The 21,278-nt window shown below is 43.3% G+C and overlaps 1 protein-coding gene across 30 annotated transcripts in view; it reads left to right on the top strand.

Annotated features, from left to right (window-relative positions):
* Nucleotides 1–465: 465 nt before the first annotated feature.
* The window catches only part of Para (sodium voltage-gated channel paralytic), a 66,762-nt gene continuing 45,949 nt past the window's right edge, over nucleotides 466–21,278 (top strand). For 15 of the 30 annotated variants that reach the window (XM_076427549.1, XM_076427547.1, XM_076427545.1 and 12 more), the window contains exons 1-4: nucleotides 467–2,100; nucleotides 13,117–13,194; nucleotides 15,282–15,876; nucleotides 18,094–18,271. In XM_076427549.1, coding sequence (XP_076283664.1) covers nucleotides 18,125–18,271 — 147 coding nt within the window. In that variant the 5' untranslated portion in view covers nucleotides 467–2,100; nucleotides 13,117–13,194; nucleotides 15,282–15,876; nucleotides 18,094–18,124. Of the gene's footprint in view, nucleotides 2,101–13,116; nucleotides 13,195–15,281; nucleotides 15,877–17,002; nucleotides 17,350–18,093; nucleotides 18,272–21,278 lie in introns of those variants that run through there. The other 15 variants (XM_076427539.1, XM_076427538.1, XM_076427543.1 and 12 more) reach the window with 4 other exon arrangements.

Genomic DNA, 21,278 nt, shown 5'->3' with positions numbered 1-21,278 from the left:
TATCAGAATGACGGGGAAGATCGCAGCACAATCGCTCGCCAGTTCCAAGAAGAAAGTTCTACAGTGCCGGGGGCTTGCAGAAGTGGTCGGTTGTTCCGAAAAGGTGGACGAATGTTTTCAGGTAAAGTTAGTAAGGGTGGCGCGGTGTGGTACCGTGTTTCTCGCTATCACGGGGGTGGCGGGTGAGGTGCTGTCGGCGGAGGAGTACATTTCATTGATCCATTCGTGGTACGGAAGTCCGGGGCGTGCGAATTTACGAATCCTAACCGCGATATCGACCTCGGCACTATTTATAATTGAACGGGGTATTACTGAAGGGAAAACGGGCCGTCCCGCGCGTTCCACGTTGATGCTGCTGTTGTGTGGATCTTGGAACCGGACGATCGTCCGAAAGAATCCCGTGCAAAAGGTTTCCGTTGGGGGTGGCAATGGGTAGGGGGCCTGGGGGGTGGGGATTCTTCTGTGGATCCGATGTTAGCGCTGGAGAGAGGATCCATATACCGCAATCGTGATTGGTCGGGTACGGATTTGTAGTTGCGACAGTCTCTCGCGCAGGGTAGTCGAGTCCGGTGGGTGGTCGGACAGGGGGTGACTCGCGTAGAGCGGGTAGAGCGGGGTGCCTCGAAACTAGTTCGAGTTGAGTCCGCTGCGCGAGGTTGGCGCGTGGCGGTGCAATAACGTCCGCGTCGGGGTTGTCTAATCGCGACAGTCCGCGAGAGAAGCTTTTTCTGGCAGGAAAACGGCGCGCCAGACGAACAGGGTGGTTAACAGACTTGTCGAGTGGGATTCGAACTGGTGTGCGAGGTGAAAAGTTTCGCGGACCGGTCTCGTCGGATTACGGAAAGGCAAACGCAGCAGGACGTAGCCGCGCGGACGTAGGAAAACGTCGAGGGAAACCGAGAGAAAGATAGTGTGCTAGTGGCGATCAAGTGTGAGAAGGGTTGAAAACCGGGGGGGGGGTTGGGTGCGAAAGAGAGTGAGAAAGTGTGCGCTTGATAGGTGGGAGGCAGTGAGAGAAACACGGAGAAACGTAGAAAGAGGAGAGCGGCGGGGTAGTCGGGTTGAAGACGGCGGAGAGAGAGATAGCGAGACCGCGGAATCTAGAGGAGGAGGGACGGAGAGAGAGAGAGAGAACGAGAGAGAAAGGGCGCGCGCGCGCGTCTATGTGCCAGGAGGAACCAACAGAGAAAGGAAGTGGAGAGGATCCAGTTGGTCAGGGTAGTTAAGGGTACGAAGAACGGTAGGAAGGCAGGAAAGACGGGAAGGAATCGTGTTAGTAGCCAGAGAAACCAGCAATACGGGGGTGACAGCGGTGACCGAGGTAGAACGCGTCGGGTCTGTCCCCCAGAAAGGGACCGTCGCGCGCAACGCGATCAATTTTCGTTGCGACGCGGGCGGCGAGACTCGAGGAAACGAAGAAATGACGACTGCAGCGAGATTCCGATAACCGGCCAGATAATGTTGTCGCAGAGCAAATTTTACGCTCTCTTTATCCACTACACGTTTGTGTAGCGCGACACGGGGCGGGTCCTTGCCGCTGCGGTGAAGAACAGAGACCTAGGAAGTGTGAGAGAGAGGGAGAGAGAGAGAGAGAGAACGAGAGAGAGAGAGAAAGAAAGCAAGAAAAAGAGAGAAAGAGGTAGTGGAAGAAGGTGTGCGAATAGAACAAACGAACAAGAACAAGAAGACGGATACACGAGCAAGATCAAGAAGATTCTCGGACTAATATCTCGAAGATACCCGTACTCTCGTTATCTGCATCGCCGGAGGAACGAGGCTAGACCACCAATCACGGGAGATAGACAGAATCAACGAGCGAAAGAGAGAAAAAGAGAGAAAGAGAGAGAGAGAGATAGATAGGCAGATACAGAGACAGAGAGACAAGAAATAAAAAGTTTGTCGTGGTACGGTGTTAAGTTTACAGTGTACGTTGCTTGGTAGTGTGCTACCCTTGCCGAGGCTGAACCAGCAAGGCCCGCGGAGGTATCTCAGAACCCGCCCCTCCTTGACGTCGCAGTGCCTCTTCTCCATATCGCTACGTCGTGTTTCTTTTTCGTTCAAGCCGCGACTATCTACTGCTGCCGGAGAAACTCCTCGACCGTAAGTGTTGCACCCCCATATACATACGTACATGTCTCTCGGTTCGGGTATATCGGGGCAAACATTGACCAAGGGATCGATCCTCCCCCCCGGTGCTCATAAGTAAACCGCGGCCTGGCCGCCAGTGGAAACGTTCCCCGACACACAGCACGTATAAACACACGGGGGTGCGTGTGGTGCACGGGCCCTCCTCCCTCTCATCCCCATTCGACCCCCCGCCTGTCGCAGTCGTTCCGCGATTCTAGCGCACACACACATCCACACATAGTTTATAGAGATCGAGAGACCGCGTGTGTTCTCCGCTTGCTGGGTGCGCTATAATGGCGCTCTTCTCGCGCGGATCCTTCTCTCTATAGACTCCGCGTTTCATAATCGTTCCCTCTCGTCGTGGTCGTCGCATTGGAGACGCTGGGATTTCGAGCGCATACGGGCGGACACACGCTCGTCCTCGACGATGACGTAAAACGTTTCCCTCCGCTAATCAATTATCGTGCGACCACCTATGCCTATTTCGATTAGCTTGGAAAGGATAGCACATGAATCGAATCTGTAAGGTGACACACACACGCATACTTACACGTACGCCGACACACACACACAAGCGCGCGCGGGTGACATATATCTACTTATAGCGTGACGTGCGACTGCTGTTCCATTCCCGATATATCGATCGATACCGCCTCGGTCAGGGATCAGTCAGGGGTTCACTAGCGATAACCGCTTCGGCTCTTCCTTTTGTTCCTCTTACCCTTCCTCTCTTCTTCTTCTTCTTCTCTTTCTTCTGCCTTCTCTGCCTCTTCTTCTGCTTGTTGTTCAGGGTGTACGGTCTTGCGGACTCATCTCGCGAGATCGGCTCGCACGTGAAATAGCTTTTCGGCTAAGAGAGACAGAGAGAGAGAGAGAGAGAGAGAGGGAGAGAGAGAGAGAGAGAGAGAGAGAGAGCTTTATGTGCCACCGCGAAGGTCGTGCTTGCAAGCGCTCGTGACAGCGGGTTATATCGTGTTCCTCTGTATGCCCGTATGGCTTGTATTCTTGTGTCTCGTGATGACCTTCCTCCGCGCGAAAATTGCCGGTCAATACGACGTGCACGATCCGCTTAAGAGTCTTGCGATGATATCGATCACCGGACTATCGTGCACAGCGTCGTTCCCGGAGACTTTCTATCGCGGGTAAACGCGTGTGAAAACCGTCTCTCTCTCTATCTCTCTCTATCTCACTATCTCTATGCCTATCTCTCTCTGTGGCACCGATGATACGATACTCCGGTTGTTCCGATTCATCCTGATCTCGTTCTCGCTTGAACATTCCGAGCCGTTCGATCGTTCGGCCGTGTCCCTTTTTCGCTCGGAAAAAAAAGAGCGTTTGGTTTGTAGGTCGAGTCACCGGTGGCTACATTTAACCCCCGACGATTTTTATCGCTAACGAACGTAGAAACCGTTTCGGAATGCTCGAATCTTTTCCTCGTTATTGGTGCGACGCGACGAGGCTGTTTGATTGATCGCGGTTACCCCGTTATCGTTAATTAAGAGTCGCAGCCGGTTAATTAGTCCAGGACATCGAGAAGGAAACAGACGTCCCAGCACCGCGTGCGTCTTCGCCGTTTAAAATTTGATGAACTATTTTCCTTAATAAATAAAAGATCGATACTATAGCCGTGTAATGTCAAAGGTCGTATCAAAGCTACATTGTCTGTGCTAAAAGGAAGCGTATTTTCCCATCCATTCGGCGCGAGAAAAGCGTGACGTCAAAGCTGATTCCTTAGACTTCGTCCCTGTTGCTGCCACCTCGAGCGTACAACGTTTAATTCAGGAAAATCGTTGTGGAAAATCGTCGAGGTTTACTTGTTGGCGTTTGGCGTGGAAAAGTTTCCCCGGTTAATTATTATTTTTTATACGTATAAAGGCGTTGCGTGTAATTAACATTTCTTCTTCGCTATTTCCATTTCTTCTTCTTCGTTATTTCCTTTAGTCCTCGAAGAGAGATAAGAAACGATCAATTGAAATTCTGATTGTCTAGAATTCAATTTGTATAGTCAGCGATTTGTATTTAGTTCAATAAGAAAATCAATCGTTGCATTTTTCTCATCGATACAGTCGTTCGCAAAGAGCGATACAAAAAGGGATCTCTTTCTTCACCGCTTTCGGCTATCTCGAATTTCGCTCTAATTTTTCTGCCATGTCCCTTCATAATTTCATATCAAGACATGAATCGCTTCAAAGTTTTTATTGACAAAGTTCGTTAATGCGAATGTTTCTTATTCACAAGTGTAGAGCAAATTCTGAACACGGAACAGCAGCTTCGGATAATAGCAAATGAATTTCAGTTGAAACTTCATTATCAGTGAAAGTGTATATGAAATCTCGACACCGCGACGGGAAGCACCATCATATTTTTATACTTCTTAATAAAGGTGAAATTGGACGAGAAGCAATTACGGAATACTGTTATACATGTGAAAGTGGTGCTCGAACGGATTGTGTGGTACCGTGGATATGTTCAATATCCATTTATAACAATAACTAAAAGTTTTAAAAAAGTCATTAAACAGACCTAAAAGTCCGCACCTTTTAGGTTGATTCGTTAACGAACTTCTGATATCTGAGAAACCAATTGTCAATTCGGAAGTTTCCACCGATTCGTGTCTTGATATAAACACTATTATTTCTCACAGAATGTTGCAAAACCAAGCAGAACGTTTGGGTCATTCTTTTCGTGATCTCGAAACTGTCGGCCACGATGGCTCGAGGGAGGGGTTCCAGAGGGGTTGCAACCTCGCTCGCAGAGGGTTCGAGTCTTTCTAATTTGGAATGCGCCATGTCGAGGAACGGTGACACAAAAACCGCGCGCGCACCAGAAACGGCGAGGGTGGAAGAAGGAGGGAGATTTTGCAGGGCAAACGATGGGCGAGCAAATGCAACAGGTGTGATATGCCTCGCACAACGTTCGGAGCACAAATGCTCCGAAAGCTGTAGGTGTCCACCGACTTTCGGTCTACTTTATTGCTCCGTCGATTCTCGTGCAGCTTTAGGGAGGATTTTTGTTATTTTTCTGGAGACTGTCGAGTTTCTACCTGTAGGCAGTCGGAATCGATGGGAATTATTGGGGCTTAAGCGTGCCTCCTCTGTGTCCGTCCGCCTCGGAAGTAGTTGAGAAAAGAACGCTGCTTGTACATAATTCAAGCATTATCCGATCTACAATATTTTGTATTGGACAAAAATTGAAATTTGCTGGAACGATCGCTGACTTCATCATACGATAAGAATTTTAATAACAATTTCAGATTAAAAAGTCTAGTGGGGGTTGTTTTCATGAAAACTGACTTTAACTAATCATCGAATGGGTATAGGCACTGTTGAACGAATTAACTTTCGATAGTTCAGCTATTATATCTCTTACGTTGATTCGAAAAATTCGGATCATGTAATTCGTTGTTTTCTATAAAATCGAGCGTATAATGAAAAATGTTCGCATGAGATTTACCCCCGAAGCGGAACCCTCGATGGAGAAACTTTATTCGAAACTTCCGAATCGTTGTTTCGTGTGCAGGATAATTTCTCATAGCCCCTGCGCACGATCAAAGTAGAAGAGCAGTCTGGAGAAAGAAAGGTTCGTTCGATATTTCGATAGGATTCGATTGTAATTGCAAATGATCCGAGTAAAATTCTGAAGGGTAGCAACATCGTCGAGATTCCAAGGGGACTTTTAATATTAGACCGCCGCGCCGGGTCGTGGAAGCACGCGGGGAAAGACTTTCGATGGAGAGGCAGCACACGGGGATGAAGTATAGGGAAATAATAAGAGGGTTCAAGGTTCTATCGATTGATGAAGAACACTTGATCGAGATCGCATCTGGCAGTTTGCTGGTCTCCCGAAGCGCAACGGCGAGTTAGACTCGTAAGAGGAGTCAGGCGTTAGGCAGACAGGCAGGCAAACGGACAATCGATCGATTGTCCTCGCAGGAACGCATGGCCCTGTTCTGCACTATACTTTAGCTTCGGATATACTTTGTCTTTTGTGGGTCGTGTCGTTGCAGCTGATGCCGCGAGAGCAACAATCCGTATTATGTATCTACCGCTTTAATCTTCATCAAACATCGTGCTCGGCGTCGATCGTTTCAGAGCATGATTCCGTTACAATGGGAAATGCGGAAACGCGATATACAGGATGGTTCGTCGTTTTACACCATTAACTGCCTCATCTTTTTACGGAAAATTCCGCAAATCTGATTTTCAAACTGCAGATTTTATGTATTCACTGTATCAGTTTCAGTGTAATAATATAATTAATGAAGAAGGAAACCTTTATTTGCTCCCCTGTCTTGCAAGCATTTCTTGCAAGAATTGAATTTCCTCGTTATTGGACAAATAGTTTATCCGTCTCTACATCGCTGGAATGAAAATTTCGCTGTGTAGCATTGATTTTTAATGCATAAATGAATCCGTAGTTTGTTGTTGCCCGAAAATAGTCTGAAGTAACGATCCCTAGTTTGAGATGTTCGATGCAGCCTGCGGTTGAACTTCTTAAACTCGGCAAAGTAGTTTCGCCGTAGTGTGTCTGACTCTCGTCATCCTCTACTACTGCGAACTCTTCGGATTCCTATGAAACAGACGAACACCTGAAGCATAAATGCTGCAGATTTGCCCGTTCGGTAACCGGTAGATCGATGTGGTATTCCGTCTAAAATAATGGATTTACCTGTTATGCCTGACCATCGCTATTTTATACTACTTATACGTACGGACTATTTACATGTCTACAAAACGACAGTATATTCATACATAATTCAGACCTGCTTGAGGATAAACGAACCGTTTCCTTCTTTTAGAGGATCGATGTAACCCTTCCTTTGAAATAGCGAATTTATCTGGTACGTCTGACTCTCGCCATCTTATACTACTCTGGACTCCTTACATTCCGTCGCGACAGTAGTGCAGTCGTGCATAGTTCAGACCTGCTAAAGCGTAAACGCAGTACGTATTCTCGTTTTAGAGGATCGATATAGCAATTTCTTCTAAATAGTGATTATCTGGCATGCCCGACAATCGACGTCTTGTACTACTTCACACTCTTTACGTTCCTGGAAGATAGTAGTACGGTCATGCGTGGTTTAGACTTTCTCAGGGGTAAATGCACCATGCTCGATTCAGAAGATCGATATCGCAATTTCGTCTAATTAGTGAATTTATCTAATTTGTCTTACTGTTGGCATCTTGTACTACTTTAAACTCATTCCTGCAAGATAGTGTGTGTGTGTGTGTGTGTGTATGTATATATAGTGTAGACCTACTTCAGCATAAACGCAACATTCTCGTTTCGGAAGATCGATATTGCAATTTCTTCTACATAGTGAACAAATTTGACTTGTCTGACTCTCGTCATCTTATACTACTTCGAATTCCGTAAAAACCATTCAGGAAGAATTATATTGTGTTTGCTTAGGTGTATAAATACACTGTTGTCCTCACTGAAACATTAATATCGCATATTTTAGTACCAAGTAGAATTTATCTATTGCGTCTGACTTTTAACCTCTTCTACTGCCTCATGTTCCTGGTATTCCTCCACGGTGTACATTCTGCATATTTCAACGCTCTTCGCGTGTCGATAGTCTACCATATCATTTCGATCACACGATTCACCGAAAATTACAATCAGTCCAACGCGAAATATTTTCGTAACGATTCGAACCATGTGTATGATCGCTTCGTTCCGATCGGATCGGTTTACGCTCGTCTTGCGTTTCAACTGCATTCGAGATCATGAAAGATTCAAACTACGGTCGAGTTACTAGGTCCGAGAACAGATTAATTGTTCGTGCGGCTCCATTCAGTCGCGGCTCTAGCGTCGCGGGGTGGTTGTTACCGTGTCACACCGATCCCCGACGTTATCATCAATTTCATTCAACCTACTAAGCTGAAAAAAAAGTTTTAAACGTTCCCGAGCAGTTTTCAATCATGTAACCTTTTTCCACGAATCATTTTGAATTTCGTGCTGGTAGTTCCACTTCAAACGGGGTGACCTACATGGGCTACGACTTCCACTCTTTTCAATCGTCTTCGTGACCCTCGCGACGGTTAACGGACACCCGTTTCAGTACGGTTTAAAAAGGGGACTGAGTGTGAAAAAAATACAGACCAGAGAAAGAGAGAGAGAGAGAGAGGGGGAGGAGGGGGAGAGTAAAGGAATGAGCGAATCGAAAAAAATCGGATCCCCCCATTTTTAATCCTTGGCATTGCTGGACGAAGCTAGAGGGATCGCGGATGGTGGTGGTAACGACGGTGCGGCGACGGTAGCGTCAGCGGTCGTCGTCATGACAACGTTTTTCCGCAACGTACCCGGCCTGGTTCGTGACGTCACGCAACGTCGGCAGCGGTGTCGGCGTCGGGTCGCTGCTATGCCACATCACGACGCGGAGAAAACGGTTTTCCGTCGGCGGTGGTTTCTGGTGGCGCCACTGGGCACGCTCGACGTTTCATCAAGATGGCAGACTTGCAATTACGGGGAATGCAGTAGCCCACCTCTACGAACGCACCTCGCGCGTTTTTATACTCGATCGAGCTCCGATATAATCGGAATCGTTCTGTTCCCCCCCCCCCCCCCCCGCCATAATCGTTCCAACTCGCCAACTAGGAAAATTCGAGCATATATCACGTCCGCGCGATACTCGTCGATCCACAACAATAATTAAGAATGGCCATCGCATTTGTGACAATAGCCATCGCCATTTTATAATTCGGACGTTTCGCTCTTCCGAATTTGCAACATATTTTCGTCTCTAAAATTTTACAATAATCATCTTTTCTAGACGAATCTACTGAATTTTACTGTACGCTGAATTCTAATGCACAGCTGCTCGCTTGTTCTGCTGTTTTAGTTTTCATTCGGATTTGCGATTCGAATCCTTCGAACGAAGTCGGAAGGTTTTGAAAAACGTCCTAGTCTTCGATCTAGGTGCATAATTGTTTCTCTGACGTCTGATCGTGGCCAATATTCGCATATCTCTTGCAATTATACCGCGGATTGTTTAGCGATATGAACACTTTCCAAGTTCATTGTGAGAAACAACAATTGAATGAAAATAAATACGAATAATTTTGATCAGTCGAGACTAGTGCAATCATTAAATTCTTCTCGTATCTTTACAGTTTTGTATTCCACCTGTTCATTCTCGGCGTACATGCATAAAATCCGCAGACTATCTGTAATATATTCAAAACATTGTTTCAACATGAAAGGTATGGCCAAATTTTACTGTTCTGTAGGATTTATCGAATGGACATAGAATTGAAAAATACGTGTAGATTCAAAATAATAATGTTGAGGAATTCGTTGAGAATTTTCGATATGAGAAGATTTTGAAAGTACTCGAGGCAGATTATGCATTCAGTCCATATTACAGACCGCTGTATGAATTACGACTATTTATTGATCCGTGATTCGGGCTTTCAAGAAGACCTTTGGACCGTCTTCTCCCGATATTTCCGTAACGCTCGGGAAGTCGATGGAAACTGTGCTTTACACAGCCCGTAATAAGTAGCACAAGTTCGATAATACGGTAGTCAGCGATGAACACTCTCCTGTATTATATTATTATAACTAAAGAATTCTCTTCCTTCTACATATTATTCTATCGTGTTATGTATTGGTATTATATATGAAAACATTCGATGATCCTCCGTAATACGGTTTTTAACCTGAACCAATACTTGTTTGTGCAAAATAAAAATTCTCTACATCGGTTGCAAGAAATTGTAAATTATAAAGAAATGTACAAATAAACATTCTGCCAATTTTTGGTCGCAAGACTTTCCGCATCCGTCTAATTAGTTGTGGATTGCAAACGTTTCGAATATCTCGGAAAAAAGAATAGAAAAAATCCAATTGTCAATTTCTTTGAGTAAATTCTCTTTCAGCGATCCGACGAGCATAGTCGGCGCGTAAAATGGCGGGTCCCGGTTAATCGTATTTTCGAGCGTCCCGGTGACAAGGAGAAAAACATTCGTATCGTTGACGAAAGAATGAACTAAAAAAAAAGCGGGTTCTTAGTCCTTTTAGCGGAGCCCTCTCGTAACGTCGAATGCTTTTGTTGATTTCCCGATGAAGGCTAATTTACCATAGACATACCTGACCCCGTTTCTCTCCAGCCTGCGTGTTGGCAGAGTGCCGTTTTTATTGTAGTCATATATCCGCAGGATAAAAGCTGCAATAGGCAATTAAATTGAGCTTCGTCGTACTCCATAACCGTTGAATTATGTGTTCCTCTAATATTCGTCGTACATTTCCCCCCTACCCCCTCCGCGCGTCCGGTTTATCGAGCTCCGGGGACTTCGAATATCGGAGAACACTCGAAACTTCGATCCTCCGACGCCTATGGGACAATTCGTGGCTCCCAGACATACTACAATTTTGTTAATAAATGCACCGCGCGTTTATGTGGATCCACCGTTTTACAGATTTACCGCTCGGACCAATGTGCTCTGGAAAAAATGGCGATCGAAACAAATCTACGAAATATTTTCTTTTTTTATGTGGCCGCGAAAATTTACACTGACAATGGGGTTGCGTGGAAAATATTTGGAATTCAATATATTGAAACAGAGCGAATCCCATCAATAAATTCGTGAAACGACTTTTAAAAATTTTCAATATGACCCCTCGTAAATAAGTTGTAGAAAACAACTTTTAATATTTCCTCTGCAACTCCGACCAGTTGTTTCAAAATTTCTTTTTTACGTCATGTAGTCAACCAATTGTTCTAACTTCTAAAGGACATAGAACGAAAAATTTGCGAAGTATTATCCTAGATCCTTGTGCGCGATTATTTTTGAGGAACTTGTCAGCGTTGCTTTGCTATTGTTAATTAACTCTGGCGATTTTCGATTATGGTATTGGGGGTATAATAGCTCGTAGAATTAATAGTTTAATTAGGTGGCAGTAGCTTATATGTAGTAGAGCACTCGGTTCCGACCCTACCATACTCATAGCATGACCTCAATCCCAATAGGCTTACCAGAGCGTTTACCGCCGGTTAAACTAAAGTCTTCTTCGCAAAACTTTTTATATCGCCTTTACACCACTCGTTCGTTCACAGCACCGTCGGACTGTGTACATAACAAATCACTTTCGTCGTTTCTATCGTACTTTTCCTCATCCGGAAATAAAAGGGAATTGCTTTTAAAAACTACAACTCCTCCTAGTTCTCTAATGTTCCCTTTAAAGTCGCGCGTTCAAACAATTGGAGCGTGTATAGTCTATATTAGGCCATTCAGAAAATTCTACGAAATCCTCGTAGAAACTAACTGAAATTTGTGATGATGCGATTAAAATCAATTTTGCTAATAGTGGAGCATCATTTACGCGAATAAATCGAATTTTCGGGCGATTATCGCGTCTAATAGCAACACGTGGTACGTTCGGTACTGCGGTAGCAGACAATCGGTGGAGCAAGAAAAAGTGTCAGAACCTACAATCTTTCTTCAATAGTTCCTCTCGTTTTTTTATCAGATTTATACAAGAAATATCGGAATACGTAAAAATTCATTGATCAGGAATACAATGCAGTGCTATTTCATTTTGCAAAGACCTAAAATAGTTTGGTGTGCGAAGCATTGAGATTATGGATTTGGTTTCGCTAATCGAGAGATTCGCAAGCCAGTTGTGAAAGGAAAATCCAAAAGGAGAAGCTATTGGAATTGTTAATCGCTTTGATACGAGATCCTCGTTAGAGTGCAGTATACGATACGTTGAGTTTCGATACTCATCGAACTATTCCATTAGGATCTTCAACGACCAAACTGAACTTCATATTAACTTAAATATAGTCTGCTAAACTTTGTTGGTCCCCAGGCAATATTCATCGGGATCCTTAATAAATCAGCATAACCGAACACCGTGCTAAATGCAGTCTCTTATGCTTTATACTCCTCGGATAGTATTCTGTATAATCTTCGACAGCCTGTTTTAAAGAAGTTTAAGCTATTTGGTCGAATGTGAAACAAGTTATTAGTTTCTTAACGGGTGTCCACTTAATTTCTTCCCCGACTTTTCAGCCCATTCAACTTATTCACAACTATTTATGTCGAGTACACGCGTCACGAAAAGATGGCATTTTTTGCCTAATGACGAGTATACTTGTTACGCAGGAAGAAATTTGCATTTGCCACTAAATAAAATTTAAGAGAGTAATTTCCGAGTCGAGATAGTTCCGACTACAAAGGGTGAATATTCACTTTCGAAAAAGGAGTAGAATTTTGCTGGTCGAGAGAGCTGATTGGCGAGACTCGAGTGGCTCGAGCTCGGTAGGGAGGTGTCCAGCTGTCTGGGAAGACAGTCCAGTAGATTGGCTCGGGTGTCTTCGTTCTTTCTCGGGGAGGCCAGTTCGGCTAGCCCGATCCTGCGTATACTCGCTCCACTGGCAATCAACCCTTCACTCTTACTTTTCCTGGTCTGCGTATGGGCGCGCGCGCGCCCCCCGCTGGCGCCACGACGACGACGACCACTACATCGACAAACGACCGACCACGTCGACGGCGACCACGTCGACGGCGACCACGTCGACGGCGACCACGACGACGCCGACGACGACGACGACACCGATGCATAAGCGCGTGACCGAGTTCCGGCGGAATATGATCGACCGCGCGAAACTCGGTCAAAGACCACCGACACCCTTCCGCGGGCCGCCCCTATATCGCATGCTCCGTGTAAATTTTTGTTGTCGTGAATATGCGTGAACACGCCTGCTAAGAGAACCCCGAGGACCCTTTCCCCTAATCGCCGCAGGATATTCGATCCTCCGGGATCTACCCCCTCTTCACCCTCAACCAAGTCTCCCTCTCTCTCTCTTTCTCTGTGTCTCTCTCGCTCGAAACATTCGATACCGGTAGAAATTATTTCTCTTTGGTTCCATTCCAGAATCGATCCTGGAGCACACAGAGCCTTTCGCGGGTTTAATGTATTCACGAATGCGGGGTTTCGCTTTCGACTCATGTAGATTTCTGTTTGTTACTGTTGTAGATAAGTATCGATCGACTTGGGAATCAGACTATGTTATTTCGGATAACGGATTGATCGCACCCGTCGCTTCATTCACACGTGAGTATAACACGGATCTTGTGTTTTATATCTGGTTGACGCGATCCGTTTTCATTGTTGGTATACCGATGTTTGTTTGTTTGTTTTTGGTGTGGTTATCGGCGGATTTTCTGTGTTTATACGGCAACGTAGGGAACTATTGGCACACCTGGCTTTTAATTATACAGACCGGTATCACTGAAAGAAAAACCAAGATATTCGGTTAATTTTTTTTATTAATCCCCCGAGTGATTCGCGAATGGAAGAAGGTGGTCCAGAAAGTCGATATTGTTGGCGATATCTCATACGGATATGACATTTGTTACATTTTTTGCGAAATTTTTGAATATTACAAGAAATTTTATATTGGTTCATTGCAAAACAGAAGGTTGGTCTGCGTTTGTATAATTAAAAGCCAAGTGTGCCAGTACTTTTGTTCGTAACTGTAAGTGGCGGACACGATCGCCTGAAGTCTAGAGTCTAGAGCAACGGTGGGCTTGGCAAAGTTTAACGGGCTTCTTTGTATTCGGAACCGGGGCTGGGACATGCATTGATAAATAGACTGCGGGGATTCGTACGAATATGAATCTTTTCGCGTTGATTTATGAAAACTCGCAGCAAAGAGAAATTTGTATGTTCCATTAACGCTTCCCTCACTGGCGATGACTTACTGCTAGAAATTAAAGATTGATGGTTCGGGGATTCTTAGCGCGTTCGATATCGGGTGTCTATTTCGGTAACAACTCTCATAAAATCCTGTCGATTTGAATAAATCGGAAATAACATACGGATGTCCTTGAATTGTCATAAATGCATAAAATCCGCAGTCGAATAATCACTAAATCCACCGAGCACTAGAAATGCCTGGCGTGTTGCTTCGTGAAAAAGTAAGAAGTTTGAATTTATATTATACTGTCATTCTATTCACAATTAAGTTTTGCATTGGTATTGGCAAATAGATAATGCATATTTCTAGAACGACTCACGAAAGTAGATTGCAACGTCTGATTTAGGATTCGACAGATGAATATTTCGGATGAACTTCTTAGGGGCACAATTATTAAACAGGGATCACTTGATTCTTCGGCAGGGATTATATAGAATATAAGGTTTGTAAGGAACTCTCGCACGTGGTAGTCATTTTCTAACGCCGAGAACAAGGAGGAAAGAATCTGTTGATGACCTAGATAGTTCGATTTCTGGAACAATTGCTAGGAAACGAGGGATCCTTACTCAAATCCCTGGCTAAGAAATCCGATCGTCTGATTCTTTTTGTTTCTGTGTTCGCGTGTCCCTGGGAGGTCTATTCATTTTTAATCAACAAAGGCTGATAAAGTGCTCCTTCTCGCGTGAAGCCGAGTGTTGACTGTTCAGTACAACAGTCATTGAAAAATCGCGCGACACTTTTTCAATGAACCATTTTACCGACGATAGTTTTTTCTTTCCATGTATATCGCTGCTCTTTGATCTTAAAACTTACAATCTTTCGGTGCAATTACAATTTACAGTAATTCATAAAATATTACACGAAACCTAAATTATTCATTGCTAACCTACAGATTTTGTGACGTTTGCAAATTTCGGAAATACAACATTTAACCCATTCCAATTATGAATTAAAATGTTCATAAATGTTAATACTATATTCTTTTCACTCGACACGCAAGGTGTTCGAAAAGCAAAGTGCCTAAACTAACAAACACACAAACATTTTTATTATAAATTATTCTACTCGCACGCGATCAGTTTCAGTTACCACTTACCTTTTCTGTGTACACATTCGGGCGAGTAGCAATCTTGACAGTAGAACACGGCAGATAACGAAGAATAATCCTAGTTCAGCAGGTCCTTCGACACCGGATAACTTTGCTCCTTTGATCTATAAACCCTAAAATCAATTACTTAAGAGTTTGCCTGGGATCTCCGCTCGCTGGCTTCTACTGTCAAGCGTAACTCCCGGAAAAGTAATTCCGAAATCAACAAGTAGCATTTGACCCACGAACCTCGTAGAATCTCCAGACGCCAAGAAAGTTGCGATCCATCCAGATTCCACTGTGTAGTCGACTTAGCCGTAGACGTTGGTTTAATCGTTTTCGTTGGTTGTCCAGGTCGGACATGAAAAATCTTGGTTCGCGTTGGACGGTCCCCGACATAGCACGCACTGCCGCAGCGCGTCCGTCATTTCTCATCGCCATTTCGTCGGAACGGTATTCAGATATCAGCAGCAACAGCATCAGCAGCATCGGAAGCAGCAGAAGAAATAGCAAGAGCAGCCATAATAGCAGCATTAGCATCAAAAGCAGAGGAAGTGACGTTAGAAGTAGCGATAGTGGCAGCAACGGTATCGAAAGTATTGGCGGAGATATTCGCGTGATCGAGGCCGTCACGGCGATCAACAAGAAGAGAGACAGAAGAAGGATCGGTAGATCGGCAATCGACGTGCTGCACCTGCACGAGGCGCATTTATCCGTCCGATCGTACGTAACGGCGTCGTCGAATCGCATCGACGACGGCACGACGCGTTCCGAATCGACGCCCAGACACCGGCCTCTAGCCGGCAAGTCGTGCGGTTCTCAGCACCGGTATCGTCCTCGCCAGCCGCAGCCGCAGCCGCAGCCACCGCAGCCGCAGTCACTCTATTACCCCCCCGCATCGTGGGACACGCGCACATTACAATTCAGAAACTGTTAGCACCGATCAAAAGTAAGTCCCGATTTTCAGTCACCTAGAAACACGGCACGTTTCATTTTCACTTCACCCTTTACACTCGACGCTATTTTTTAACACAACAAATATTTTGAATGACTGGACCGACAGATGCAGAAAAATTAAGAAGCTCTCCTAGGTATACGATATACATATAGAGAGATCCTTGTCTCTTCCTCCTACAGGGTCGTGACGTAGAGGTAGATATGTCACTCGCAGGAAATACAAAGACAGAGAGGTAATAATATTTCTGTTCAAATATTCTCTGTATTATTCCGCATCTTCGTACAGAGCCTTTTTTGGAAAAGTGCACAGAAAAAAATTGCTTCTATGGAGACGTACACTTTTGTTTAGAATATTTCAGCACAATATTATCAAAAAACATTGCTTCTTCGTAACGTATCTATATTAGGATGATGAGGTAGCAGAGCCCTGAGACAGTTCTATTGACGGGAATGTACTGAAACAATCTGTTCCGGACAAAAAGACTCCAGAACGCGACGTGTCTTACGAGTTACAAAATACACATGTTATACATTTGTTTTCCAGAATCAAATCATACCAATTTTTTTAAATTCTGCGTGGTGCTCAATGTACCCCATTTTATCGAGAATCTTACTTTACTCAGGCTGAAATCGCCGCGCATGCGCGTGAAATGTTGCACCATATCGCAGCACTGCTTACGAAGTTCTATGTTCATCGAAAATTCAAGCTGCTGCTTGGTTATCTCTTTGTCTTTGTCTTTCCTGCGAGTGACATGTAGGAGACACAAGGATCTTCGTAGTTCACTTCTACGCCGCTAGAGGCATCAATTTAATCATTTCTTCCAATCTAGAATATTCTACATATTCTACATATATGATTTTGTTTTGTTAGTGCGTAGTTCGTGAATACGTATCTCTGAAATAAGTTCGATTAAAATCTGAGACGTCGTTCCGAGCAGTTCCGAGAAAGATTTCGCGCGAACAATAAAGTTTCGGTAAACACGTGCTCGCAAATGCTCCCGGAAAGTTATTGTTGACAAACTTTGCGCGCCGTATTTTTTCCTCGGCCGAGACGAACGCATCTAAATAGTGTTGTTATCACGTCATCGGGTGACGCAACAAGTTTGGATGGTGAGACAAATAATGTAACTCTCATCGAAGTACGATTCGGCAATGCACTTACGAAGTTCGAAGCTTTTTCGAGTCGAGAGGTTCGCTCGGTTATTGCGGTAATAGCTCCGAGTGTTTGATGGAGAATTAGCCTTGGTTTAATCGAAGCTCGCAGGTTCAGATTTCATAGTAAATCACTCGTATGAAGTCGATAATGGAAAATAAAAATTGTTTGCATTATAGTTGTAGGACACAGGGACCAGATAGAATAGATAGCGTCGATATTCTCAAGTGTTCTTGATTTTTCCACTGTGCGAAGTTAGATTCACCCATTTTTCAAATAAATGCATAAAATCCGCAGTCTAAATAGTTATCGGTGAGTATACAAGATTCTTTAGTATGGAAAATAAGATGGATTCATGTTGTTGTAGCGAATTGAGTGTTTGCTTGTTGGAAGAATCGATTGTTTGGTGCAGATGTAGCCATTTTGTGAGCATTTCATTGTATCATCCAAGGCAGAAACCCAGAGCAGCTGTTATTTAATAGATCCGTGGCCAAGGGACCCGTGAAACACCATTTTGAGGACACTGTGTTAGCGTGAAAGTTGAATGTTCGATAAATCTCATGCATACATAATGTGGTTTCTAGTTCCGCTTAAAAGCGTCCTCAGGAGCTATTTAGACATTAGTTTCTCTATTTCCGGAGTGTTTTACTTATTCAACACAAACTTCAGGCGTCGCGAGAATTGACGAACGGCAGTTATTTCCTCAAACGTTTCTCATATTTTTCGTTGCCAATTATTAGATAATAATTCCGTTCCACGATTATTTTATATCAGGTTTGGACATATTTTGTGTGGAATGAGATAACAAATAATCATTTGAAATAATGAATTATTTAAAATTCTTCATTAATTTTATCCGATAAATTAAAAAAAAGTATTTTTAGTTTGTATTTAATTCAAATGGATATTTTCAAGTAATTTTTTCCTTCAATTAACTTGAGTAAAATAACAAAAATTAAAAACTCGAGACATGTAATTTAGTAAAAATAATACTGACCATCATTTCTGGCCATTTATTCGCGATTCACAAATACTCACGTTTGTTTCTTTGTGCAGGAAGGTGGCTCAGCTGTGTGCAGCTTAGACAATGTCCGAAGATTCTGACTCTGTATCAGAGGAAGAAAGATTTTTGTTCCGTCCGTTCACGCGGGAGTCCCTGGCAGCGATCGAGGCTCGCATTGCCGAAGAACATGCCAAGCAGAAGGAGCTCGAGAAGAAGAGAGCGCAAACCGAGGTAGGGACGTGGGCGTATTTATCTGCTTTCGTCTACATAGAATAGCCGTCATCGATTCGAGCGATCGTGACTGGCTAGTAGGACCACATTTCAATTTTGATTTCAATTACCAGACGATTTTTTCGCTCTGTTCTTATTTTCGTTTTCTAAGGTTTAATCGACCAAACGCATCCTTTCAAATTCGAAAAATGTTCGAACATCGTCGCGTTCAAAAACTGAAATCGAACTTGAACTTGAACCTTAAATTCAATCCTGAACGCAAGTTTTATCGAAGTCGATCTCCTTAACACAGAGTCGCCAGATCGAAGGAATGAATAAAGAATTGTTATCGACGCGTTTGGTCGGCTATCCTCGCAATTGTTTTTAGCATCCACTCAATCTCTCCCGTACAACCATAAGTCCTATTATGTAACGTATATCCACGTACGTACGTACATACCAGAAATGAGAAGAAACTCGACCGTTGACACTGTAACAGAACCGAGAATTTCCATTTCGTGTGTAACGAAACGATGGGCGTGGTTAAATTACTTTCCCATCCCCTTCCCTCATCCCCCTACCCCTCTCCGGCAAATTACGAATCGACCGGTGCGCGTTTCCAGTAAACGGAAGTCCCCCAAGAAGACGCCAACGATTGTCGTACGTGCTCGTGTTAACATCGATACACAGGTTGTTCTACTTTTGCAGATGTTATATTAGCGAGTCGTCCGACGTACAAAGCATCGCTACATACAGTGCGTTGCATATGTTTCCACCTGTTTGTGACCAGTACTCGAACACCGATCAATCTTCTGCCTCCATAATCCTCGAATTTCTCTTTCGAGAGAACAATCTTCATTTTCGAAGCCTTCTGTTAAAGAAAGGGACGGGAACTGAGCCGGGGGGTCCGATTGATCGGCGTTGAGTGCACTGTTTCACGGTGTTGTCCGTGACGCTCGATGGACATTTACTATCTCTCTTGTTTTTTTCCGTATATTTTTTTTTCTTCATACCCCGTAATTGTTTTCGTTCTTGTGCGTAGCTGCAGTGCCGTTTTTTGCGAGATCTGTTTCTTCATGTACACCAGTCATATATATTACTTACATGATTATTATTCGTCAAGCTGCGGTGTTCTTGAACCTTTAAACCCCGTTGTAACAAACCGATTGTCGCTACCCGTCGCGTTAATTGTTTGCTTGACTTTTTACTGCTAACGTAGTGATGATACATGCCTATCCTGTTGACGACTTTTGTACACCTACATCTATCTATCTATCTATCCATATATGTATATATATATATACATACATATATATATGTATATGTCTACAACACGACTGTCGCCAGAGTAATGTATTGTTTTTGTGTTACCCAAAGATATGTTCGCGTACGAGCTCGATGTCTGCAGTGTCACTATCTGTGCCTGTTTCTATACGTACATAAATACCGCTGTGTCCTATACTTCTCTCTCTCTCTTCCTCTCTCTCTCTCTGTCTCCTTCTCTCTCTCTCTCTATATATATATATTTCTCTCTCTCTCTCTCGCGCTGTGTGTCTCTCCGTATCTCTCTCTGTCTTTCTCTCTCCCTCCTCTGTGCTCTTGAATGTATAGCAAACCATCCTTACGCACGTACCACTGCATAGCCAAGGAGACTACTACCACTGGCTGTATACGAGGTGCGCGCTGGGATCAGGATTCTTGAACTAACCCTAACTAACTTAGCCTGCTGTTCTGTCACAGCCTCGATCGTACACCGCATAGGAAAGGATTAGGCCGTTCAGAAAGTTCCGCGGAATTCTTGTCAAATCAAATTTGTGCATTTTGCTTAATTGTTTCAATCGGTTACGGATTGTAACCTTGCCTGTCTCCAATTGCTTTGCAAGCTCATTCGTTGACTCAGCGGGGTCTCCCTTCAAGAAACTTATCAATTCGTCTTCCAATTTATTACCGCGCTTATATATTAACACATTACCGACCGGTGATTATTGCATAATTTTAATGAATCTATGGTACATGGCTAAACACCTTTTAATGGACCCTTCAATGGCAACAGCAATTTTCATATTGTGAACTAACAAATCACCCTCAATAACGTCATCTAATAGTTTCATTTAAGATTGCAATGTAAAAGAAAATTTCTATGCTTTCTTTTGGTACAGCACAATTATTGAAAATCCTATTAATAGGCTTCCGGTAGGTAAAGTGTTAACATGCCGTGTTGGTGTATGCGTCAAATCTTGTAATCGAATTTTAAACCTCTTCCCATAGTCCAATCTTGCTGAAATTTTGTATACAAACATGCTTCCGATGACAATAAAAGCAGAAAAGAAAATATGTAAAAAAACTTTTTAAAAACCACGCTTATATTAAAATGCACTAAAAAGGAGAAAATCATTTCTTTCCTGGTTCTCCATAAAATACTGAATCCAGTTAAATGATTAATAATATTTTTCCCCACAATTTTCAGCATAGTTTGTATTATAAAATTAGTGTCGGAATAGATAGGAAAATTTAATACTTTGAATAAAATCATGACATTAGTGACTATAAAAATAAAGATTTCGTCAATATAGTTTATAGCGCTCCACGCTTTTATTTTTATAGTCACTAATGTCATCATGCTTTTATTTAAATTTATATTAAATTTTTCTATCTATTCCGACACTAATTTTATAACAGAAGAAATTTTGACCTAATTGCTTAAAATTTTTGGGAAAAATATTATTAATCATTTAACTGGATTTGGTATTTTATGGAGGACCAGGAAAAAAATTATTTTCTCCGTTTTAGTGCATTTTAATATAAGCGTGGTTTTTAAAAAGTTTTTTTTAAATATATTTTATCTGTTTTCAAGTCTCTCTCTCTCTGAGAGTCTACCACACTGGTTCCTATCATAAATATAAAAAATAATTTCTTCAGTAATTCGATTTTTATCAAGAGCTTGTCTCTAACTTCGTTTAAATATCCCAAGACACTGCACGATTTTCACTGTAAGTGACTATACCTGTCGGAAAACTTGCATCTCTAC

This window comes from Lasioglossum baleicum, chromosome 7, assembly GCF_051020765.1.
Source record: "Lasioglossum baleicum chromosome 7, iyLasBale1, whole genome shotgun sequence".
Taxonomy (NCBI): Eukaryota; Metazoa; Arthropoda; class Insecta; order Hymenoptera; family Halictidae; genus Lasioglossum; species Lasioglossum baleicum.
Note: the sequence above shows the minus strand (reverse complement) of the source record. Positions and strands in the feature narration are given on the sequence as shown.